This window comes from Pyrgilauda ruficollis, unplaced genomic scaffold (assembly GCF_017590135.1).
Source record: "Pyrgilauda ruficollis isolate IOZ18807 unplaced genomic scaffold, ASM1759013v1 scaffold16, whole genome shotgun sequence".
NCBI lineage: Eukaryota > Metazoa > Chordata > Aves > Passeriformes > Passeridae > Pyrgilauda > Pyrgilauda ruficollis.
In genome coordinates, this window is record NW_024514764.1 from 11,860,642 (window position 1) to 11,882,914 (window position 22,273).

The 22,273-nt window shown below is 46.9% G+C and overlaps 1 protein-coding gene across 1 annotated transcript in view; it reads left to right on the forward strand.

The window, feature by feature from the left end:
• The first annotated feature begins 2,648 nt into the window (after positions 1-2,648).
• Positions 2,649-22,273, forward strand: part of GSG1L (GSG1 like) — a 47,334-nt gene continuing 27,709 nt past the window's right edge. Inside the window, exons 1-2 of the mRNA XM_041462211.1 lie at positions 2,649-2,949; positions 19,047-19,094. Coding sequence (XP_041318145.1) covers positions 2,649-2,949; positions 19,047-19,094 — 349 coding nt within the window. The remainder of the gene's footprint in view (positions 2,950-19,046; positions 19,095-22,273) is intronic.

Below are 22,273 nucleotides of genomic sequence, written 5' to 3' on the forward strand. Positions count from 1 at the left end.
AAGATTCTAAAAGCTCTGTATCACAAAGCAAACCAAATTTCTGCTTTATTTTGCCTTTTTTTTTAATTTACTGCCACCATGTCGGTTCTCAACAGCTTTGCCAAACTGAAAAACAAGAATGAAGAAGATAAGGAGGAACAGAAATAGAAGTATCTGTTAGGATTAGGAGTTAAATAAAATGTAAGAAGTATTTAGGACAAAATTATCCCAGAAAACAAAATCTTGGATGCCCATCCCTCAGGGAGATGAGCACAGGGAGAAGCAGACTGAGCAGGCGTTGGTGCTGCAGGCCAGCAAACACAATCCACAGGGCAATAGATAGAGAAAAATTGTGAGAAAAGAGCTGTAAAGACCTATATTCACACTTGGAGAAGTGTGATGATTCAGATGCTGGCAGCCACTTGAAAGACAGTCCTGAAGAACAGCACCAGCTTTCTTGTGAAGGCTTTCTGTCAAAGTTTCAAGTGCTTTGTTTATTCGTCTTAGCAAGTGGATAGCCCTGAGAAATACAGGAGCAGCACGAATGCATTACTGAGTAAATGTCCTAAACATAAAAATAATTGAAGTAATAATCCTGTGGTCATCTGAGTAGCTATCACCTTGATTTCTTGCATACAATTAAAACCAAGGAAAGAATGCTGATTTTTTGGCTGCAAGATGTAATGCTGCAAGGGCTGGGACAGGGAGACGTGCTCTGCAATTCCAACAGGACAAGAAGAGGCACTCTGCTAGTGCAGAGCACAGGGGAAAACCTGGCACTGAGGAGGTGGCACTCAGCAGGCACAGGCAGGAGTGGGCAAGGCAAAGCCTCTTGGGTACAAAGTTATTTCACCAAACTTGCAGAGCTGCCATCACAATTGCTCTTACAGAGCCCTGTGAGTTTTCTCACATAAGTTTTCTCTTAACTTTCCAGTTTATTTATAACAAAAAATGACAAAAGCCAGTGGTCATACAGTGGGAAATCTCATCAACAGTTGGGCACAGACATTCAGGACAGGCACCAAAAAGAGCCATGAGTCCTGTGGCTACCTGTGAGGGGCAGCAGGAAGGCAGGAACACGTCCTGGAAGCCTTAAGGAGAAATTTCAGCTCATCCTCCCTGGCTTTCTCAAGGAGCTGGAGAAGCTCTCCCCCATGTCCTGTGTGCAGGCAGCAAAGCAGAGCATGAGCTCTGCCTGGGGTTCATGAGCACTGTCCTGTCTGTCAGTGTGAGCTGCTTGGCTATGTGGATGTTTCCAGGATATTGGATATTTCCAATGTGGAATATCAGGTATTTCCAGTAGTGGATATTTCCAGAGAAAGCCACTGGTGGGCTGCTCTGAGAGGCCACCAGCACCCTCATGGCCTCTGCAGGGAGTCCAAACTAGGCTGGAAGGAAGCCCCACTCAGAAAGCACAAACAGCTTCTTCACCACTGAAAATTGAGTTCATCCACCAAGGGACAGAAGTATTGTGTGACAAGTGTGGCCACCTCAGTGCTGGGCACGGGCGTTCATGGGTTGTGCCTCCACCACCCTCAGGTGCTCTGCTCTTCAGGGCACTCAGCAGAGAGCTCTGAGCAGTGTGCTCAGGGGTCAGAAACTCTACAAGCCAGCTGGACATCATGAGTGGACAATGCACTTCTATTTGGAAATGGGATATTGAGTATTAACTGCTCCCTGCTCTCGGCATTGCCATCTGGTAAATAAAGCCCAGGGTTTGCTCTAATTAGCTCTGTCTGTCTGCACAAAGCAGGACCTACAGAATTTCCTCCAGATCCACTTCAACCAAAACATCTGCAAGAGCTGGGTCTGGGAATAAAAGCCTGGGCAAGGGGCTCTGCTTGGTGCTGTGAAAGATGTGGGTTTCACACATCACACACTTTCAAATCTAAATTCCTCTGGGGCTGCCAGAGCAAGCCTCTGAAGAAAGAGATTTGCACCAATATGCCAAAAGCAGAATCAAGCCCTGGATTTACTACTCTCTAGCTCAGAGCAGAAATGCTAAAGTGCCACTCCATCCCTCCTCCTCCTGGACGAATCTCTACCCCGGGGTACACGAAAAATGCCTTTCACGGCTCCACATAATAATAACATTAATAATAATAATACTAATTCTTTTCGGGACTGATCCGTGACGCCTCCCCCAGGCCGGCGTGCTGCAGCGGGCTCCGAGCGGTGCCGGGCACGGTGGCAGCGGGTGGCAGCTGTCCCTGCCTCCTCCTGCCCATCCTACGGGAGCAGGGGACAGCGAGCCTGGCAGCCTGCAGGTGTCTCCCGGCGGAGGAGGCTGCGGAGCCCCTCGGGAGGATGATGTGCGGTAGCCGAGCAGATGTTCACTCGCCTCTGGGGCTCCTCGGGAGGCAGAGCCGCTCCGCTCCCCTCAGCGCGCTGAAGCTCCGCGGCTGCGAGAGATCGGCCCCGCTGCCGCGCCGGCAGCTGCTCCTCTAACCAACAAAGGCAGGGTTTCAAGTGAAGGGGAAGAATGGGAGTCTGGCTGCAGAGCTTCCTTCACCGCTTCAGCAGCAGATTGGAAGAAGCCGAGAGTTTTGATGCCTGGACAACTGGATTCTGAATCGTGAGAGGCTTTGAAACCCACCCCCCCCTCCCAAATAAAACAAACCCCTTTGACTTCTTCTCTCAGCAGGAGGGGGAGGGAGGGCGGATTTACCATGAAGACAAATCGAAGATGCAGAGCCCTGCTAGCAGTGAGTCTGAATCTGATGGCTCTCCTCTTCTCTACAACAGCTTTTATCACGACCCACTGGTGTGAGGGCACACAGAGGGTCCCCAAGCCGAGCTGTGGGAAAGAGAAGAAGACAAACTGCCTCAACTACGGCGGGAATGAGACTGCAAATGAGACGAACCAGAATGTGGTTCATTACAGCTGGGAGACGGGAGATGACCGCTTCCTTTTCAGGTATTTCCACACTGGGATCTGGTACTCCTGTGAGGAAAATATCAATGCTGCTGGTAAGTATAAAACAACTTCCTCCCAGCCTGTGTTGCTTTGTGTTCGCCTCGGTGTGATAAGCGACGGGCAAGCCGTTCTGTGCCCTGCCTTAGAGCAGAGAGAGGCAGGGGTTTAACAGTTCTTTGTCGAAAAGCAACCTGTTTCCTGCGGGAGCAGGGATTTGCTTGTTTACCTGCTGGCTGCTGCAGGGTCTGAGCTCCCCAGCCGAGCCAGCTGAGCCCCGGAGCAGCAGCGAGTGCCGCCGAGCCGGGCACTGCAGCCGGGGCGGGCAGCGCTCCCGCAGCCGCTCTCGGAGCGCACGGCGGCAGCGGCCGCTCCTCCGGCAGCTCCTGACATCCCACAGCCATCGACCCCCGGACAGCGGGCAGGGGAGCACAAAGGTCACGGCTTTTACCAGCTTTTGCCTCTTTTCTGCTCGCTCTGAAGTAAATGACCGCCCGCGAGCCCTCCCTGGAGTGTGTGGTTATTGAGCAGAGAAATGCAGTTAAAGGGCTCAACTGGGCACAAGAAAGCTCATTTCTGTTCCCTGCTCAGCCATTTACTTGCTGGGAAGCACTCAAAAACACATCTCTCCAGCTTATCAGGGCATTGATTTCCTCTGCTGTAGCCTGGCACTTCCCAAGGATTAAAACACTGAAGGGTGGATGGCAGGCAGTTGCCCTGGGACCAATTTGAGTCTCAGCAGATGCAAACTGACAGCCCCTACTCCCAGAGCTGTCTGCTAGAGCTAATATCCACACTCTTCTTTTGAAAGAGCTCTTTTCCAGATTATGTGACTGAAAAATAAAGTTTACAGATGTGACTCAGTAGGAGATGATGGGCTGTGGATACTTGCTCCTCACTGGGCTGTTCCCATCCCATCCCATCTTGCCTTTGCCCTAGGAGTAGATCAGGGAGTTGGTCCTTCACTGGTGGGAGAGAGGAACAGTTGGCCATGGATGTGTTGTGTCTCTGAGAACACAGCCCCTCTGGTAATGGGAAGTTTAGGGTAGAATTCTGATAAAATGGGTAGAATTCTCTGTGAGAATGTACTATTAAATGGGGCAAACCTGGGAAGTGCTCACAGCCTGTTTCATCCCAAGGGGTTGTGTATTCTCCCTGGTGTTTTTGAGGAGAGTACTTGCAGAATTAGTTGTTTATTAAAACTCAATTTAATGTTAAAAAAGGAAAGTTCATGAACTCCAGCCTTGGGACTGCAACAGCTCCAGGCTGAAATGAGAGCACCAAAGCAACACTCTGGATGTTAGAAAGAAAAACACAGAAAAAAAAAGCTGATTTGTCTTACTGATTGGGGAATCAGCTTAGGCCACAGCAGCCTGAGTGAGCAGCCTAAGACTCTCTGCCTTTTTGAGCATCTTAGCTGGGGTTGGCATGATCAAGGATGCCCATATTTCTGGCAGATACTGAAATCTTTCCAAGTCCAGATTTATGTGTGAGATAAGTTGTAACTGTGTGACTCTAGCCCACTCAGAAAAGTGAGTTATCTGTGGGAGAAGAGAAACACAGTGATCTATTCTGTACCGGGTAAACAAAGCTGTGCTGTAGTGGGTGATTTCAGGAGAGAGCTGGAAGCCAGCTTTAAAAAGTTATGGTGAAAGCAGGGGTTGCTTCTCCCTCCCCACACCCCCACAGCAGCTCAGCTCTTACCTGAAACTCTTCAGTTAGCAGGCTAGGAGTGACCAACCTTTGGAAATAACCCAGGCAGGTACAGGGACGTACTGGCTTAGACAGACAGCTGCCTCTTTCAGATTTACCATATCTTCTCCTGAGAAGGACAGGAACAATGTAATGGACACGGGTCTAAATTTGTCCCTAATAGTGCCAACATAAAATACCCGACAGCTCTTCACTCAGACTGATGGGTTTGCAATGCTAGACTGTCAGAGTGTTGTCATGGCCTCTTGCAGCCTGACTGATGATCATTTTATCTGAGCTGCAAGGCCCCGAGGCACCAGCCCCAAGCCAGCAGCACAGGGCTGTGCTTACACAGACAGCCCCACTCCACCTCCCTGTGAGGAATGCAGCCCAGAGGCTCATCCCCCATCCTCAGCACACCTGCTGAGCCCAGTCCTGCAGGCATCACAAGTCACACGGTCATGGCTGTGTGTTTATATTGTCATTAATTGCATTAATACTGTTAAATAGGGGTGTATTCAATTAGTCAAAATGCCCAGCTCAGATGTACTGTACACTGTCAATAGCATCTTTCTTAAAGCTCTACCAGCAGCACTCTGAAGTGACTGCAGCAGCAGCCTTGCTCCAGGCAAAGTCCCTTCCACAGTCACTCCCAGCCTCACACTTTGCCAGCAGAACATATGGCCAGAGCCCATGGTCAGCACCATTCCCACAGCTCCCATCCCATCCCAATTCCTCCCTGACTCACTGATGTCTGAATTTAAGCAATGTGAGAAGAGACCTCATCACAATCTATAACTTCCTTATGGGGGAATAGGAGGGTCAGGCACTGATCTCTTCTATCGTGACCAGTGACAGGATCCAAGGGATCCAAGGATCCTCAAGTTGTGTCAGGGCAGGTTTAGGTTGGATATTGGGAAAAGGTTCTTCCCCCAGAGGGTGTCTGGGCACTGGAACAGGCTGCCCAGGGTACTGGTCCCAGCACCAAGCCTGCCAGAGCTCCAGGAGTGTCTGCACAACACCCTCAGGCACAGGGTGGGATTGTTGGGGTGTCTGTGCAGGGCCAGGAGCTGGATTTGATGATCCCTGTGGGTCCCTTCCCTCTGTGATTCTGTGCTGGGTCCCACCAGGCACAGGTGAATGCCAGGAACTCTATGTGTGATCATGGCATTGCCAAAACTTTCCAGAGCCTCCAGACTTCCACAGCTATGAGCCACGTTCTTCCTCCAGCCACCAGGCTTTTGACTTCTCTCTCCTCCAGCCACACTGTCAAAACTTTCTGCTCCCTGCACTGGTGCAGCTGCAACACAGCAGCTCTTGTGCCAACAGGAGCAGCTCCCAGCAGGCTGATGCTGCAGGGAACAGGATTCCAGGGCTCCCACTTGGCTGGAGGGGCTGGGACCCAGTCACACCTTAAAATGACATTTAGGCAGCTAGCAAACACATTTTTGTGTGTCTTCTCCTTGCCCCTGTTTATCTGCAATGTGCATTTAGATTCCAGAGGCTGAGGTGCAAGCAGCATGCCATCCACTTTGTGCAGAGCCCAGCAGAGCGTGCCTGCCTCTTGGTGCCAGTTTCTGGTTTCCACTGACAGCTCTAACAGAGATTGAATGCTGTGATTATTTCCGAAATAATTTGTGAATCTAGAGTTTATTTTTATCCAGCATGTCTAGGACAGCTCAAGAATTCAAAAAGCATTTAGTACCTGAGAAATGTAATTGTGAATCCCCTCTGGGAAAAGAGGGACTGGAGTGTTTCTGTTTCTCTGGTGGGGGAGTCCTGTAATTATTTAGCACAATTTCTGACTCAAAAGTGTGATGGATCCCAGTCTGCCAGAAAGAGGTTCTCCCTTTCAGAGTGGGTTCAGTGCTTTGGATGCCACACAGGTGGAGGTGCCTTCTGTAGGAGCAACACACCCAACCTCAGAAAGGGATGAGGATAAAGCTCTGCTGAGTGTGCTGCTCATGAGCCCTCCCAGGCTGCACCTGGGGCCTCCTTCTGGGCTGTGAACTCCTTGGCCAGGGCCAGATGTCTCAGAGCCAAGCTCACCAGCATTTAATTTCTTTTTAAATGTAACTTTGGGCACGTATCTTGTTGCATACACCCAGTCTGTGCTTGGACACCTCACAAGGCACCACAACAATGCTGCACTGACAGCAGCAGTGGTGAACCTGCTCCTAGATTCCATGACTCAAGAACACACACGCCATGAAAAAATTAACACATTAAGTAGGCAAGGTGGCATATCAAATTCTAAAGGGGAGTTTGAGAGTAGGAAGTAGTTTGAGTTGCTGGGAAGCAATGAGAAGTCAGCCAGTTTTGCTCAATTGTGTGTTTGCTTTGATGTTAATAGAAAAACCCATGAACTAAGACCTAGCTTTAGTTGCCAGTGAACAGACAAGCTCAGTGTTAACATCCACAGCCAGAGGGGAAGAGCAGCTGCCCAGCTGCCTTTTAACAGTACTGTCCCATTAAATAAACAAGGATGCTCACCATGCTCCCCAGAAATCAGGAGAGCAGGAATGAGTATGCATGGCTTGTCTTGTGGGTTTAGATTGAATTTTTTGGAGGGCAAGGGGCCTGTAGCCCTTTGTGTGCTCTATGCCACCTATTCCTCCTGAAGGAGGAAATGAGAGTGGACTTGAATTGGATGTAAATATCAAAATGGGTCAGAAGTGCAGGCTCTGAATGTGCCTTGAGGAGAAGCCAGAGAAGGAGAGGGGTTTCTCCTGCAGAAATGAGTAAATCTGTGCCATAAACACCAGAAGTTTCCCTAGCCTTTCCCAGCTGCAGAGCAGTTCTGCAACACCTCTGTCCCCCGCCCCTGTGATAATCACACATCACAGTGATTCACCACAGGTGGCTGCCCAGACGGGCTGGGGAGAAGTGCCTTGTGAGTGTATAATTAAAAGCAAGAGGACTTGGGAATTCTTGCTGGATTATGAGAAATACAATATAATTGGCATGACTGAAACCTGGCAGGTTTATTCGCATGACTGGAATGTAAAAATTGCTGGTTATAAATCGTTAGGAAGGAAAGAGTGGTAAAAGGAATGGAGGAGGTAGAGCTCTGTATTAAAGATAAAATTTCCAGTGCTAGAGGAACTGAACCCAGGGGGCTAGGATAATCCATCTGAGGATGTTGAAATAATTGGTACATGAAAATGCAGGTTTAGAAGAATCTGTACATCACTGTTTTAAAGAAAAGTGGAGAAAAATTGTACAGGCTACTTGACCCAGGGATTTTAGGACAGTTTTCTGAGAAAGCACTCATTGCATGGCAACAAATAGTTTTCATCAAAGGTATGGGTTTATTAAAGGTAAATCATTTACCAAGATGAATCACTTTGCAGACAAGGGTAATGGATTAGACCCAGTCTCTGTGGATTTGCAAAAAAAGATTTGGTGAAATGTCCCAGTGAAAATTCTTTCCAGAAGAGCTGGGGAGGATGGTACGAACAGAGGGAGAGGCAGGCAGGCTCCACACTGGGGAGCACTGAGCAGCCTGAGCTCCAGGCTGGACAGAAGGCCCAGGGCACAGAGATGTCCCATTGGTGGGGATCAAGTGACAATGACACAGCTCAGACAACACACACCATTGACTACTTCCATGATTCCAGAACAAAAAGGCAGGCAAAAAATAAATACTCCTTCCTGCAGAGCTCCCTGCCAGGGAATGTTGAGAAGGCCAAAATTGGGAATTGCATGAATCCAGAGAGGAAACCTCCATTCCTGTTACTGACAGGATGATTTTAGAGCAATCCCCAGATTGCTGCTGCAGTTCTGGCATGATATGGGGAGTGCAGAATCACCCTGTGCCCACCCCTTTGCTCTTCCCTAAATATCTGCCACTGGCTTCCCTAAATATCTGTCACTGGAGACAACACAAAGACAGAGCAGGGAGACTTTTTGCATCAACCTGTGTAGCAGATTTACTTTATTTTATTGATTATCATTGGGATAAATAGATTGTAAACTGACTAAAGAACAGTCTTACAAGGAGACCGTGGCAAGTAATACAAAAGGGAGAATTATCCCAATGGAGACGAGATGTTTCTAGCTGTCCTCAGATTTGCTTTTGGGACTGATTCTGTTATTGCTGGGATTAGCAATCTTGGAAAAAAAAAAAAGAGCTAAGGTTACAATTTGTGTAATCAAAAAAAAAAATAAAGGTGAATAATCTTGCAGCCAGCCCATGGCCATCAGCAAACACAGGTGTCTGTGCCCAAACTGATCAACATCCTGATTACAGAGTAGAGCAGGGAGCACTCCTTGGGAGGTTACACTGCTCCTCCTGTGGGATCAGCTGAGCCCTGGGATTATGTGTTTGCCTCACTGGCCAAAAGAGAATCTGTCTAAGACACTGCAATTCCCAACACAGAAGTTTTAATTTGAAGAGAATAATCCTGCTTTGAACGCGCCTCTTACGTACATGCCACACAAAATCTGGGAATATTGGCATTACAGAGGAGAGATTTTTCTGCATAACTGACAATGTGAGCTGGCCTGATAGAGTTGTAAGAGCAGCATTACATTTTAAAGAAGGTTAAAAGCACCAGATGCCAAGGCCTAAAGCTCTGTAAGGTCACAGGTAGGGGCCAATTGCAGGGCAAAGATAAGAACAAAGTTTGGGGCCAGTATTTGTCTGGGGGGGGGTGGGCTGGGAGCTACCAAGTGCTGTGGCATAAAAAAGAGGTTATTCTGGGGAAAAATCAGCACCACAGGCAACACCAGTGTGTTTTGTAAATGGCATGGTGCATGGGTATGGTAAGAAAAAGGAAAAGGTGAAAGAGGTGCAGTGGTGTTTCCAAGGTAGTTAAAAAGAGAATCTCCTTCAAGAAAAGAAAGCTGGTGTTCTACAGTGTACCAGACTGAAGAGCTAGAGGGGATGCAGTGATACCTTACACATAAAGAAAATCAAATCACTTAATTCATAACTGAGGGGGGAAAGTGGCAATCCAAGGTCCCACAGAGTGTGTCTGGACCTCACCTCCACAGAGGGCACTGTGAGCAAAGGAAACCCAGGGGCTGAAATGGAGCCTTCCAAAGTGCCAGGAAGAGCTGCAGGAGAGAAGAGGAGTGTTTCTGGCATGAGAAAACTTGGAGTGAGTCCTGCATAGCTGATGTGTTGGTGTTTTAGAAGGTCTGGGAGGAGCCCTCTTGCTTCCCTGGCTCACACGGTGCCTGCTCCGTGACATCCCTGCCCCGGGGGTGCTGCTGGGCACCAGTGGGAGCCAGGGAAAAAATAGCTGCTGACTGGGTGCCCATCACGTTTTCTGGAGGTTTTAATGCCTTCTCTAATCTAAAGCAGCAGAAATTGGCTCCAGGTGGAGGCAGTGTGTGAGGAGGCTGCTCTGCCACTGCTGACATTATTACAGCTGCTCAGGATCTAATTGGTATGGCTGCTCATGCACTGAACATTAAACTGATGATCTAATTTGGGATCAGAAGGGAAATCTCCCTCAGGCTAGATATCAGGGAGAGTAACAAATTTTTGCCTTCCTTTACAGCATGGGAAGGATCCATTGCAGAAAAGCACTTGTGAACTCCTCCTAACAAATCCCTGGTATTTTGCTTTCAGGATGAGATAGGTCTGGCCATAGGAATTTACAGATTTATTCTTGTTCCTCATGAGAACTCTTGCTCCCTTCCTGTGGTACATGATAGCAGTGATTTCTGTGGTGGTGATTGCTTTATTGCAGACATTCAGGTTTTTATAGCATGTTGGGGATATTTTGTGTCTGCGGTGCTCTGGGAGTTTTGGATTTTAGGTCCTCCTGATCCTGCTGGGCAGACTAGCTGCGTGAACATCTATCATCCATAAAACATGGACATAAAGTCCCTGCAGGCTGAGCCTCATAACAGAGCAAAGGAAGGGACCAGGCAGCTAACTACTCCTTATTAGATATGTTACTGTTCCTCATGAGTGTTTGGATGTGTCTGTTCTCAGCCATTTAACCCAGTAGCCTTAAAGGAAACATCTGAGGAGTTCTGGTAGCTCCTTGTAAATGGGATAAACTTCAAAGTGCTGGAAGATTAATGCACAGGTCCCACATTTCAAAGGGAACTGAGATGCCTTATCCCAGTGTCAGTACAAAACATGAACAGATGCTTTCAGGGCTGAGGAAATATATAAGGGATGGAAGATCAATCACCGTGTATCCCCGTGGGTTTTATATTACACCAGGCTCAATCCTGATGTTAAAACTTTCCTTATGTGGGGTTAGGAGAACTGGCTGACTGGCAGGTCTCACAACTGGGATGTACAGTTTGTTGTGGTTTAACAGCTGATAATTAAGTGCTGCTCAGCCCCTCAGTCACTCCTACTCCAGAGGTCTGGGGAGGAGAGCCACAGAAAGGCAACACCAGTGGGTTGAGATAAGAACAGCTTAATAAATAAAATACAACAACAAAAAGTAATAAAAATAGAGAAAAGGGGAGAGAAAGGACTAAACACCTCAAAAAGTGTTGCACAGTGCAGCTGCTCACTACTGCCCAGCCCAGCCCAAAGCAGTGACTGGCAGCTACCAGCAAACTTGCCCCAGTTGACACACTGAGCATCACATTCTAAGGTCTGGAATATCCCCCTGGCCAGCTCGGGTCAGCTGTCCTGGCCATGCCCCCTGCTGTTTTTTGTGCACCTCCTCAGTGGCAGAGCATGAGGCACTCCAAAGCCCTTGATTTGGGCAACACCCAAAGCACCTCTGTGTTACCAGCACTGTTCTCATCCTAAACCAAACACTCAGCCCTGGACCTGCTGCAGGAACCAAATTGACTCTGTCCCTGCTGAAACCAGGATGGCAGGGAATAGGGCTGCTGAAACCAGGACCCTCTGTAAGTCACAAATTGGTGTAACATCAGTGTTCTTGTTGCTGAACCAACAGGCAATATCAGCCTTTGCTAATCTAGCTTACGAAGGAATACAAAAGCCAGTGAGCAATAAGAAGCAGATGTAATTACTATGGAATGACATGGCTTGTTTCTACATGTTTCTAGTCACAGGCAAACAAAATCCACTTTCCTGAGTTCCACCTTCCATTTGGCTGCAGAAAGGACTCAAACCATGCTCACAATGTGAAAAATCAGTTGAGAGGTAGAGACATTTCACTGTGCTTAGACTCACTAGGTTTGGAGAGACCAAAAAACCTCACCATTAAGCATGATTTCACTGTGCATCACCCAGGCAGACAAAAAACATGAATGAGAATTTGTTTCAGTTACTGGGTACATGGTTGAGAATAAGGTTCCCAAGAGGAAATGCAAGGACAACTTTTTTCACTTGATTTCAAAAACTGGATATTAATTTCCAATGCACTGAAGTTCACTTCCTTTAAAAGTCATGGAGAAAAGGTTAAAGTTACCTGTTTCCATACCCCAAGCCAGGGGTTCCTACCTGGAAAAACAGGAAATCTCAACCCAAAGAGCAGCCAGGGCAGGCACAGGATGATGGGAGAAGGAAAGGCTTCATGTGATAAGGGACATACAGCAGCTACATCCTCTGTGAAGAGCACTGGGGTTTGTCTTTCCCAGTTTTTTTGGGTGTCTCAGGTATCCTGGACTGCCAATATCTAGTTTATTTTGGCATACATATTTACATTGGCTCAGGGTCAGCACAGTGTGTCACCCCTGGGATGAGCAGGTGAAACCCTCCCCTTCCCATTCTACAGCTTCAAGCGCTTAAATCAACTCAGAGCTCCTTGATTTAATGAAGTCAGCTCTAATTTGACACCAAAATCATTGAAAACCTCTCTCAGCAGTGCCGTTCCCCCGATTTTCACAATCACTTGGAAACCCAAACTCCTTCCCAGCTCTCCAAATGATGGATGTGTGTACACATCCTCCAGGTCTTACCAAGATAATCAGCTGAATCTTGTGACTTGGCTGGCTTTCAATTAGACATGATTTGAGAGCAGCCCGTGGAGATGTTTGCTTTGAGATGCTGGGGAAGATTTTTTTCACATCAGGGAGAGTTGCAGCCTGGAACAAGCAGTTGCCATGGCATAGTCCCAGGCAGCAGCACCAGCATTCCCAGCTCTGCCCACACTCCCTGCCCTGCCCAGCCCTTCCCTGCTCCAACCCCCCAGGAGGGAACCCCACCGTGGGAATGGGACCTCTGGGGTAAAATTAGCAACATTCCTTTGGGAATGTGCAAACTGAGAAGTGCATGCCTGAAATGGAAAAGTGGGAAGCTTTACATTTTCCCACTTGGAGACGTAGGAAGTTGGAAGGGATTGGATTTGCTGAAGGAGAACAGCAGCACAACATTCAGGTTTAAAAGCAAACCCAAAGGCAGTACAGGCTGTGAGTAATCCCTGAGAAATTGGGCAAATTCTCAAGATATTTAGAGGTAGAAGAAACGTTGATGGGCAGCAGCAATGAGTGGCAGCTGTCAGAGGAAGAGAAAATAATTATCTGCATAGTTCAAGACTTATTTTTGTGCAATTCTGTGTGAGCTTGTTTATTTTTCAGAAGAAAATATTGCTGCAGCAAAATCAACAGGGTCAACTGGAAAATGTTGATTTTACTGATTAACACTCAATTTTTTCGTTAGGGAAAAAAGAGTCAATTAAGTGCTCTGAGATGACTTTAAACAAAGTTTGAATATTTCAGTTGGTAATTAACCTGATACAACTCAGTTTGAGTGAGCCTATTAACCTGTATTTTCCCTCATGTAGTACTTTTTTTCACTGAAGTTATGTTGGAGTCCTCAGCCTTGTCTAGGCTGGGATCCCTTGAGGGTTATGTCTTTTTTTAGACAAATTCAATGATTTTACTCTCAGTAGATAATGTGGGATCTCATCAGAATCACATGACTCCAGATATAATTGGAGAGATAAAGATGTGTTAGGGCCTAGTGAGAAAAAAGGGGACCTTGTCTGTCGTAGGCTGGGAGCCAGGGTGTTACTAAAAGGGAATGTTGTTTAAAAGAAATTTAATCATTTAAATTTCCATCATAACTGCACTTTTGAACTCGTAAAATTTTATGCAGAGTAAGTGGATACAGACAGCTTTTCTTTCTTCTTTTTTTTTTTTTTGCAAGATGAAGAGCAGAGTTATAACAGAGTTCAGCCAGAACTACCAGTTTTCTTTTTTAAGTCAATTTATTTAACTTGAATATTTTCAAACCGTGTCATTGCAAGACACACAAAGTAGGATTTTTCAGGGTTGTTTTTATTTTGCTACTGTCATTATTAATCAGGCCTTTACCCCTGGCTCAGAGAGGAAAGAACTCAGGAATGCAGGACCAATAAGTAGGACCCAGAACATCAAATTCTGCTCTTTGCTATGACAACAGCCATGTTAGAAACAGAATATTGTCTTGAAGTGCTTTTTTTTGTGTTTTTTCTGCCCTTTTCCTCATTTCCAGTCTCAACCACCAGGCTCCTGGCCTGTGTGAGGTCCGGAGGACAGGAGCAAACAAAGCACACCTTTTAGGTGGAAGGAGTAGAGTATGGCTCTCCCAAAGGCTTAAAGGCAGAGGGCACACAGGGCTTGGATCAATGTCTGTGTGCTGGAGTTCAGACCCAACTTCTGTGCACCTAGACCTGCTTTCAGCTGCCCTGTGCAGCTCTCTAATTCCATGGGCCCAGGAGGAATTCCACACTGGGAGCCCCAGCCAGGCATGTTTGGTGTACCCACAAGGTGGGCAGGGCAGGGCCGGGCCCTGGAGCCAGCAAACCGTGGGACCTGATGGTTCTTTAGGACCTGTTTGCCTCGATTTTCTGACAGGATTGAACTTGGGGGAACTTGGGCTTCCTTCAGGCTAGAGAGGAGCTGAACTCCGAGCTCTGCCTTGGAAAGGTGTGAGGATTTGCCTCCAGCAGAGTCCCAGCTGGCCCTGTGTGTGTGACACTGACCCTTCAGTGGGGCAGGTGATGGAGCAGCCCTACTTTGTAGGGAAAGGGAGGTGTCTGGGGACTCACCCACCCACCATGGGTGACCCTCCACCCTGTGCAGCTCTGGCCAGCGGTGCCTCCTCACTGCCCTGCTCTCTCCAGCTCACCCTGCCCCAGGCAGGCTCTGCCCCAGCAGGCCTGCCCTGCACAGCCTTCTGCACCTTCCTCACACTGGGCCTGCCCTGCACAGCCTTCTGCACCTTCCTCACACAGTCTGACATTGCACACAGGAGGCAGTTCCCATGATGAGAACGTGCTCAGGCTTGGAAAGGTTGGGAGCTCAGGCCTCCCAGCATGTTGTGAGCAGGAAGGAGGAGAAGGAGTATGGGCCTCAAGCTGCAAGCAAGACACAGAGATTATCTCTTAATATTGCCACAACTTCCTCTGTGTCCCTGGCACTGATGGATCAAATCCACACCTTCCTCTGTTTCCTGAGACCACACAGCAGCCCAAAGCTGAGCTTTCTTCAGTACACACTGCCCTGGAGATGGAAAGCATTCACCCTGCAGAGCTGAGGGAGCTTCCCCAGCTGCACAGGATGGGGAAGTCACAGAGAGTTTGTCTGAGAGGATGCTGAGCATGATCGCAGGAAGCTTAAAGAAGTCCCAGGGAATTATTTTTCCTTGTTTGCTACTGGGCCCTTTCCATCCAGGCTGGGCACACACACACACACACATGTGTGCAAGGCTGACACTGATGTCTCTGACCACACAGACCCTCAGAGAGAGCTGTGCCTTGATCAGCACCCACAGAAACATCCCCCCCAGCACCAAACTCGCTCCTCTTCCTCCTCTGCCTGTCCAGCTCTGCAGATCCTGCTGGAACACCTCCACCTCTTTTCCCACTGCAGATGCATGGGGACATCCCACTGGTGGTCCCTCAGATATTTTCATGGGCTCTGCATCTATTACCCCACACTTCCCCACCCACCAGTCTTTCCAGATGTGTCTCCTCCCACTCTCTGGCTGCTCCAGTTTGAAACTCCCTAGCAAGTTAGAAACATTCATAGACATGCACACATACAGAATTAGATTAATTAATTAGGATTAATTAGCCACAGATAAATTTTAGACTCTAGCTATCTTCCAGTCCTGCAGATCCCTGTGACATGTCCCCTCCTTGGGAAGGCCAGCAGAGGCACAGCAGAGCCCCTGCAGGGTCAGTGGGATTTGGAGGAGTGCGTTTGCAAGGACTTGCACAGGTCTACAGGTCCGCTCTCTACCTCACCCTCGGGAAGCCACAGAAGGAGCTGGTGCCAAGTGCTTTGCCCATGGCTGCTTAGGTGTTGGTCAGCCCTCTCCGCTCAGCCTCCAGCAGCTCCCTGTCACTGCTGAGCTACACAGAGCCCCATGTGCACTGCTCATGGCCACTGCTCTTGGGGGGAAGTGCAGAGAATTCCAGCCAGCTCCCACCTCTTCTTTCTGCTTCAGTGAAGAGCAGGAGAGGTCACTCCTTGGCTTTCTTCTCTGTCAGGATCACAGCCACAAACAGGGGAAGGCAGGGCTCTCAGGGGATGAATCCCCAAGACTCTTCTTGTTGCTTCTCTGAACAGTCTTTTGTATATTCTCTAAAGACTCTCCAGGAGCCTGGTTAGAGGGAGAAGATGCATCTGGAAAAGGACAGCACAGCAGGATAAACTCTGCCAAGTCTAAAATTAAACTTAAGAGGGCTTAAGAGATCAGTTATACAAGATACCCAAAAATAACTTAGAATAAATCCTAAGAGGAACAGTGAAAGCACTGCTGACATCTTCAGTTCTCAGCGAGATGCATGTCTGCATGTGCAAGTGTGACTGTGCTTTATAAATACCACCAGTGGCTGCCATTGAAAATGGAAGAGGGTTTTCCAGTGCTCCAGCAGCAGGAACATCAAAGGAAGAGTCAGGAACTGCTTGTGCAGCTCCTACTATGACCTTCAGCAGCAAGCCAGGCACAATCAGCCATTGAAAGTGAGGTGACATCAGGCTCTTCTCTGTCTCCAGCCATTTTTTTTGCTATGACTCCTAAAGGACTTTTTCTGGACACTCCAGCACTTTGTGTCCATGTTAATTAAACTGGAGACTTCACCACGGGGAGAGATGGTGTTTTGGGCAAGCTGAGTTTGAGGGAGGAAGAGGATGCTCATTCCTCCCAGCAGCCTGTGACCACCCTCTCCTCTGTCCCGCAGCCAAACACTGGTAAGTCAGAGACTGTCCCCTGCCAGGTGGCTGAAAGGTACCACCAGCTCTCAGAGCAGCCTGTGCCGTTTTTCCATTAGCAAAGGCCATTCCGCTTTGCCTTTCTTGGGATAACATTCTGGAGAACCAGGTATTTGTTAAAGGTTTCCAGTAATATAGCTTTGAATTCACTGTAACACAAGTGAGCGATGATCAGTGAGAGACAGCTTGAAGTCATGTTCAAATAAAACTGTGATAAAAGTAATAACTTACATCTGACAAAAAACCCACAAAAACCAGACCCAAACCACAGATCCATATGGCTAGAATGAAAAATCCTGCTTAATCTGCTTATATCAAGTCCAAATCTAGAGGTTACTCTCCCTATATTCCCTTGATTTTATGTCAATAAAATTCCTGGAAAACCTCATACCCTAAAACTCAGAGGCTCTGAATGAGAATGTTTTCTACTTGCACCTTAGTATCTTTCATAGTCCACTTACTTATCTGGATTTCTTGGTCAGGAACCTAAAGTAAAGAATCTGGGGGAGCTGGCCTTGTTCATGTCCCTACAAACAGACAAAGGATGACTGCACTGATGTCAGAGCAGATACAGAAGTTTGGATTTGGTATAAGGAAACACTTCTCCAGAAGTGTACCAGAGTAGGAAAAACATCTCTTAGTGACATCTGTGTGTCAGTAAGGGATGAGTATTACCATCCTTGGAGCATTTCAGAATTTGGGTGGGGAAAGTCAAGGTCCTGCTCCAAACAGAAAATGTGCAGGGCTGGTAATTTCTGTGATCCAGCAGTTACCTTTCCATCTGTTTCCCCCAAAACTTACACTACTGGCCAGATACAGCCTGCCCTGCCCACCCCTTTGGAAACAGAAATGGTGCTTTGGCAAACTAAGTGTCACTTCCTTTTCTTGACTGTCCTCTGGACTCACAGAGTAGAAATCCTTGCCCTGGACATATCAAAATGTGCATGTCAGTGTCAAGTGAACCTTTTCTTTTATAGCTACTTATACAATGGACTATGTACACATCACCTCTCAGTGTATTTAGCATGGATTTATAACTGCAAAAAGTAAATAAAAAGTAGTAATAATAGCATTATAGCAATAGGTTCTTTTGTCAGCACAGCTATCATTTGAATGATTGCATTTATCTCAATCTTGCCAGCAAAGACACCAGAAAGGTGGACACTTTATATTGCTTTTTATGTATACTGAATTACAAATAAGAAAAAAATACACTGACTTTACCATCACTGTGGCATTTCACTGTTTATTCTTTTTTAATGGCTCACCTTTCCTAAATTAGTGTTTTGAACTTTGTAATTAAAAATGAGCAAAGCTCATTTTAAAGAAACAGCCTAGTCCTATAGCTGCCTTTGCATTAATTAAAGTCTTAAAGGGCAAAATGGACTTTATTCCATGACCTCTGGCAGATGTGCCAGCACACCTTGGAGACGTCATGTCAAAAGGAACACATACACTTGGTGGAGGGATGCACCCAGGGCACAGGAGTTATTTGATCATCTTTGGTTACCTGAAGAAGTAAAAAGAAAGGTCAAAGCATCCACCCTAAGATACATTTCCTGTTCAGAAACTCCTCAAGAATTCCTGCAAGGGCAAGGTGGTGTCCTAAACAGAGAGAATTTAATTTACAGTGGGGAACAGGGAGGGGCAGAGGGTGTGATGCTCACAGCAAGGCATTTGGGTGCTTTTAAAACATTTTTTAAAAACATTTATACATTTCCTTAGCTTCTTTGTACTTCAGGTTTTGTCTCAGTCATGTGTGTCACATCTGTGTATGGAGAGCTCTGTGCCTGTGGCAGTGCCCCAGCACTGGGAGGTCTGGTCACCCTGGGTGGGGCACAGGCATTGTCTGGTGATGAGAAGAAGGATGGCAAAGGGGTGGGTGAGAGAGGCCCATGCCCTGCCAGTGCCACCTGCTGAGGTGTTTGTCCCTGTGTCACCCTAGCCAGAGCCCAGCACTGCTCCTGCCCTTGGGGACAGCATCACTGGCCCAGCAGGGGCTCGGGCAGCAAGGAAGGATTTCCTGCAGTGCCTGTAACCCACACTCCTGAGCCAGGGCTGCGATCCCGAGGGAACTCCAGCCCTTGGGCACAGGGGCTGGAGGCACAGGGGAACGTCTGTCCCCAGTGTGAGATGGCCCCGAGATCCTGGACAGACTGGGGTGGGAGTGAGGGCAGGAACCACTGAGCTCCAGCCCTTGGGCACAGGGGGTTTGGGCAGGGGGGAGGCACAGGGGTTTGTGCCGCAGTGTAGCCCCAGGTCTGGGAGAGACTGGGGTGGGAGTGAGGGCAGGAACCCCAGGCTCAGACAGGAGGCAGAGCGACACCAACCCACTTCTGTCTCCTAAAATAATCCTTTTCTTTTAAAGGTGAAAAATGTCGAAGTTTTATTGACCTTGCCCCGGCTTCTGAAAAAGGTAAGAGGACACATTCAAGGCTTCTTCCCTCCCATCTTACAGATTGCATCAGTGTTGTGTCTTGTTGGGACCTGAGTGCCAGGGGAAGCAGAATCCCCCAGCACACAGGGACCCACATGTTAATAACCCACATCCACGTTACACACAGCCAGCTGGAACAAGCACCAAGGCTTGCTTGCTCACTTTGTGCAGGTCTGTCATTTATTTGATCTTAACTCAGATGGCTTTTTTCAAGAAAAATATTTATTTGTATTGTAAGACAGACATTTCCCTTCTTCCTCTAGTGAGGAAGGAAATGCTGCATGGTGTCCTCAGTTCATGAAGACATTTATGGTCAGAAAAATACAGTCACAGTAGCAAAATATCTCTTTGTGAGAAGGAATCATCCAGATGCTTCTTTGGTTGGTTTACCCTTGTGAAAAGTTATATATTCAAGTGCACGGAAGCAGGTTGCAACCATTTTCCTCACCCTGGTATTGAAGTTTAATTGATTATTGAGATTTCTTTCATTTTCAGAAGCAATTTACCTCACTTTTGAAAATCTGTAAGGGGAAAAAAATGCTCAGTAGAGCTCAATTAAAGTGAACTGAGCCCATCCTGGTCCCAGCTGACAACGTGCCCCATATATTTTGTCAGATCACTTGAGACACTCCCAAAACCTTTTGGGCACAGGGTGCCTTCCTCGCGTTTGGTGGAGCAGCAGTAAGTGGTGTAAGGAACAATTTTCCTTAATTTGCCTGAATTGCTGATCCACTGGAAAACGGGAAGAAAGGCAATTACTGCTAATAAAGCAGGGGGATATTGCAGGGAGAGAAACAGCCACAGAGCCTCTGTGAAATTCATTGTAAGCAAACCCAAATAAATTATGCACATAAGGGAAGAACAAGCCTGGGTTTAGTGTCGCTAATGGGCTCCCAGTTAAATCTCACACACACAAATGGGACCTTGGGGCACAAAGGCTCTTATGAAACCAGCTCAACACTCAGCAGCCACCAGAAAACAAACTCTGTGCTAGAAAACATGACAAAAGGACTCAGTGATGCCTTTTTGGGCTATCTAAAAACAGTGGCCAGACAAAATTAAAGCAATAAAAAGCAGTTCTATTTATTGAAGGGCCTTCAGGTACATTTAGGGCAGATAAAGCTCCCCAGGTGTTATACCCAAAATGGATGAAGGGTCATGGATTTTCACACTTTTATAAATTTGGGCCATTTGCATATTGGGGGTTAATCTTCCAATTACAGCTTCAGCTGTAAAGTAACTTACTCCAAATTTGCTCCCCCAACTCACTTTTGTTTCCATCTCTCAGGGCCTGAGGCAGTGAGGTGTCCTTGATTGCCAGGCCTGGAGAGGAATTGTGTCTGCCCAAAATGGGAAAGCAGCAGCTCACACTGTGTGTGGAGTTTGGAGTTATACACTAAAAACTGTAGGGTTACAAATACATGAAAGATATAAAAGCTAAAATCCTAAGGCATCATCAGGAGCAGGGCACAGAGCCACAGAGCTGAAAGCTGCACTTTCCTGTAATACACTGGGGTACTTTGTGCTTTTTAGTGCAGCTGCCAAAACAGCAGCGAGGATCTCAAAGTTCCAGAAAGTTCCGTCCTAGGATGGGAATAGGACTGGTCCTGAAGGAGAGACACAGGAGAGGAGAGAGAATGGACAGGGACAGGGGTGTGAAAGGAGCTGGAAGGCAGCTGGGGAAGGGAATCTCCCTGCCTTCCCTCCCCAGGGCTGTGGGCACAGCGAGCCCCTCCAGCAGACAGACCAGGGCTGGCACAAGGTGCCTGCTCTAAAGGCACTGGGGTGCTTTTCTGCTTTATCCCCTTTCTCTGGAACTTCATTATGGTGCAGAATGCTTGGTGGCATCACCCACACACTTTCCAAAACAGCATTTAGTGCTTTACTTTCAGGATTTCTTTTGGTTGTGTGAAATGCTGTCAGCATTTTTTTTTCCAGGAGAATTTTAGAGTTGCTGCATGATGTCAGTGCATATTTCTAGAAAATTCTATTTTTCTTTTTTGAGGAAGGAAGGCTCTTTCTGTGTAGCGTTATAAAGAAAATTCTATCTATTTCAGAATACTTTCCATGGAGTTGTAAGGCATATTGACAGAAAGAGAGGGGAATGCTTTGTCAGAGATGGAAAGTGCTGACCATCAGAATCATAAACAAAACCAGGATAAATTCCACAACTGTACATCAAGTTGGACACTGCAACATGGTTAATTTGGAATTTTCACCATCAGTCTTGTACTCTCCAGAGCTACTTTCACCACATGTGAAGAGAAAATTGATGCCTGATTTACTTTCACGGAACAATTCTTTAATGTCTTGATTTCATCTGCTCTTTTCCAGTTAGAAGGAATTTCCCATTCCTTTAATTTCTTCATCCCCTCACTCAGCATTGACTTTAATGGGCAGAGGCTTATCAACTACTAAGTTCCAGCCAGTCCAAGTCAATGAGAAAGGATGAAATACAGTGAATAGCAAATTTGAGTTCAGTTCAAACATTGTGGTTATCACAAGCAATCATGTAACTGGGAAATTTGAGACTAAACTTAGCTTCACAAAGAGACTGCAACTTATTCACTTTCTGTACATATTCTTAGCATCACTTACCACCAAAAAGTGGTTGTTTATCTGAAATGTCTCTGCAATTTTTTTTTATCTGAAATGTCTCTGCAATGTCTCTCCATTTCTGCAGCTGAGCACTCAGGTTTCCCAAAGTTTTCCTTTTAGTTGGTTATCCCTGGCCCAAAGAGGATCCCTGTTTGACCAACTTCTAAGCTAAACAGAGGCTCCTGAAGCCCATGTCTTTTTCTGAGCACATCATCTTTCACTTTTAAGACACAACTTTTAAGACGTGCTAAGAACACTCTCAGTGTAGTTGCACAACCCATCTTTGCTTCAGTCCACCACAAATTAACAGCAAGGTGGTGTTAAACTCCTACAGATTATTTAAAACCCTCTGATATAGAAAAAGAACTACCATAAAAACTCACAGTAAATAAAACCATCCATGATGAGGTCTAGTCACATCCTCACCACAAACCTTGCATTCATAAATGAAAATTCTTACAGTAAAAATCTAATACTTTATGGCTGAGCTTCCTATCTTTATGCATTGGTGCTGATCTCCAGTGTAGCTGGAAAATGCATCTCTGATCAGTTATTGTACC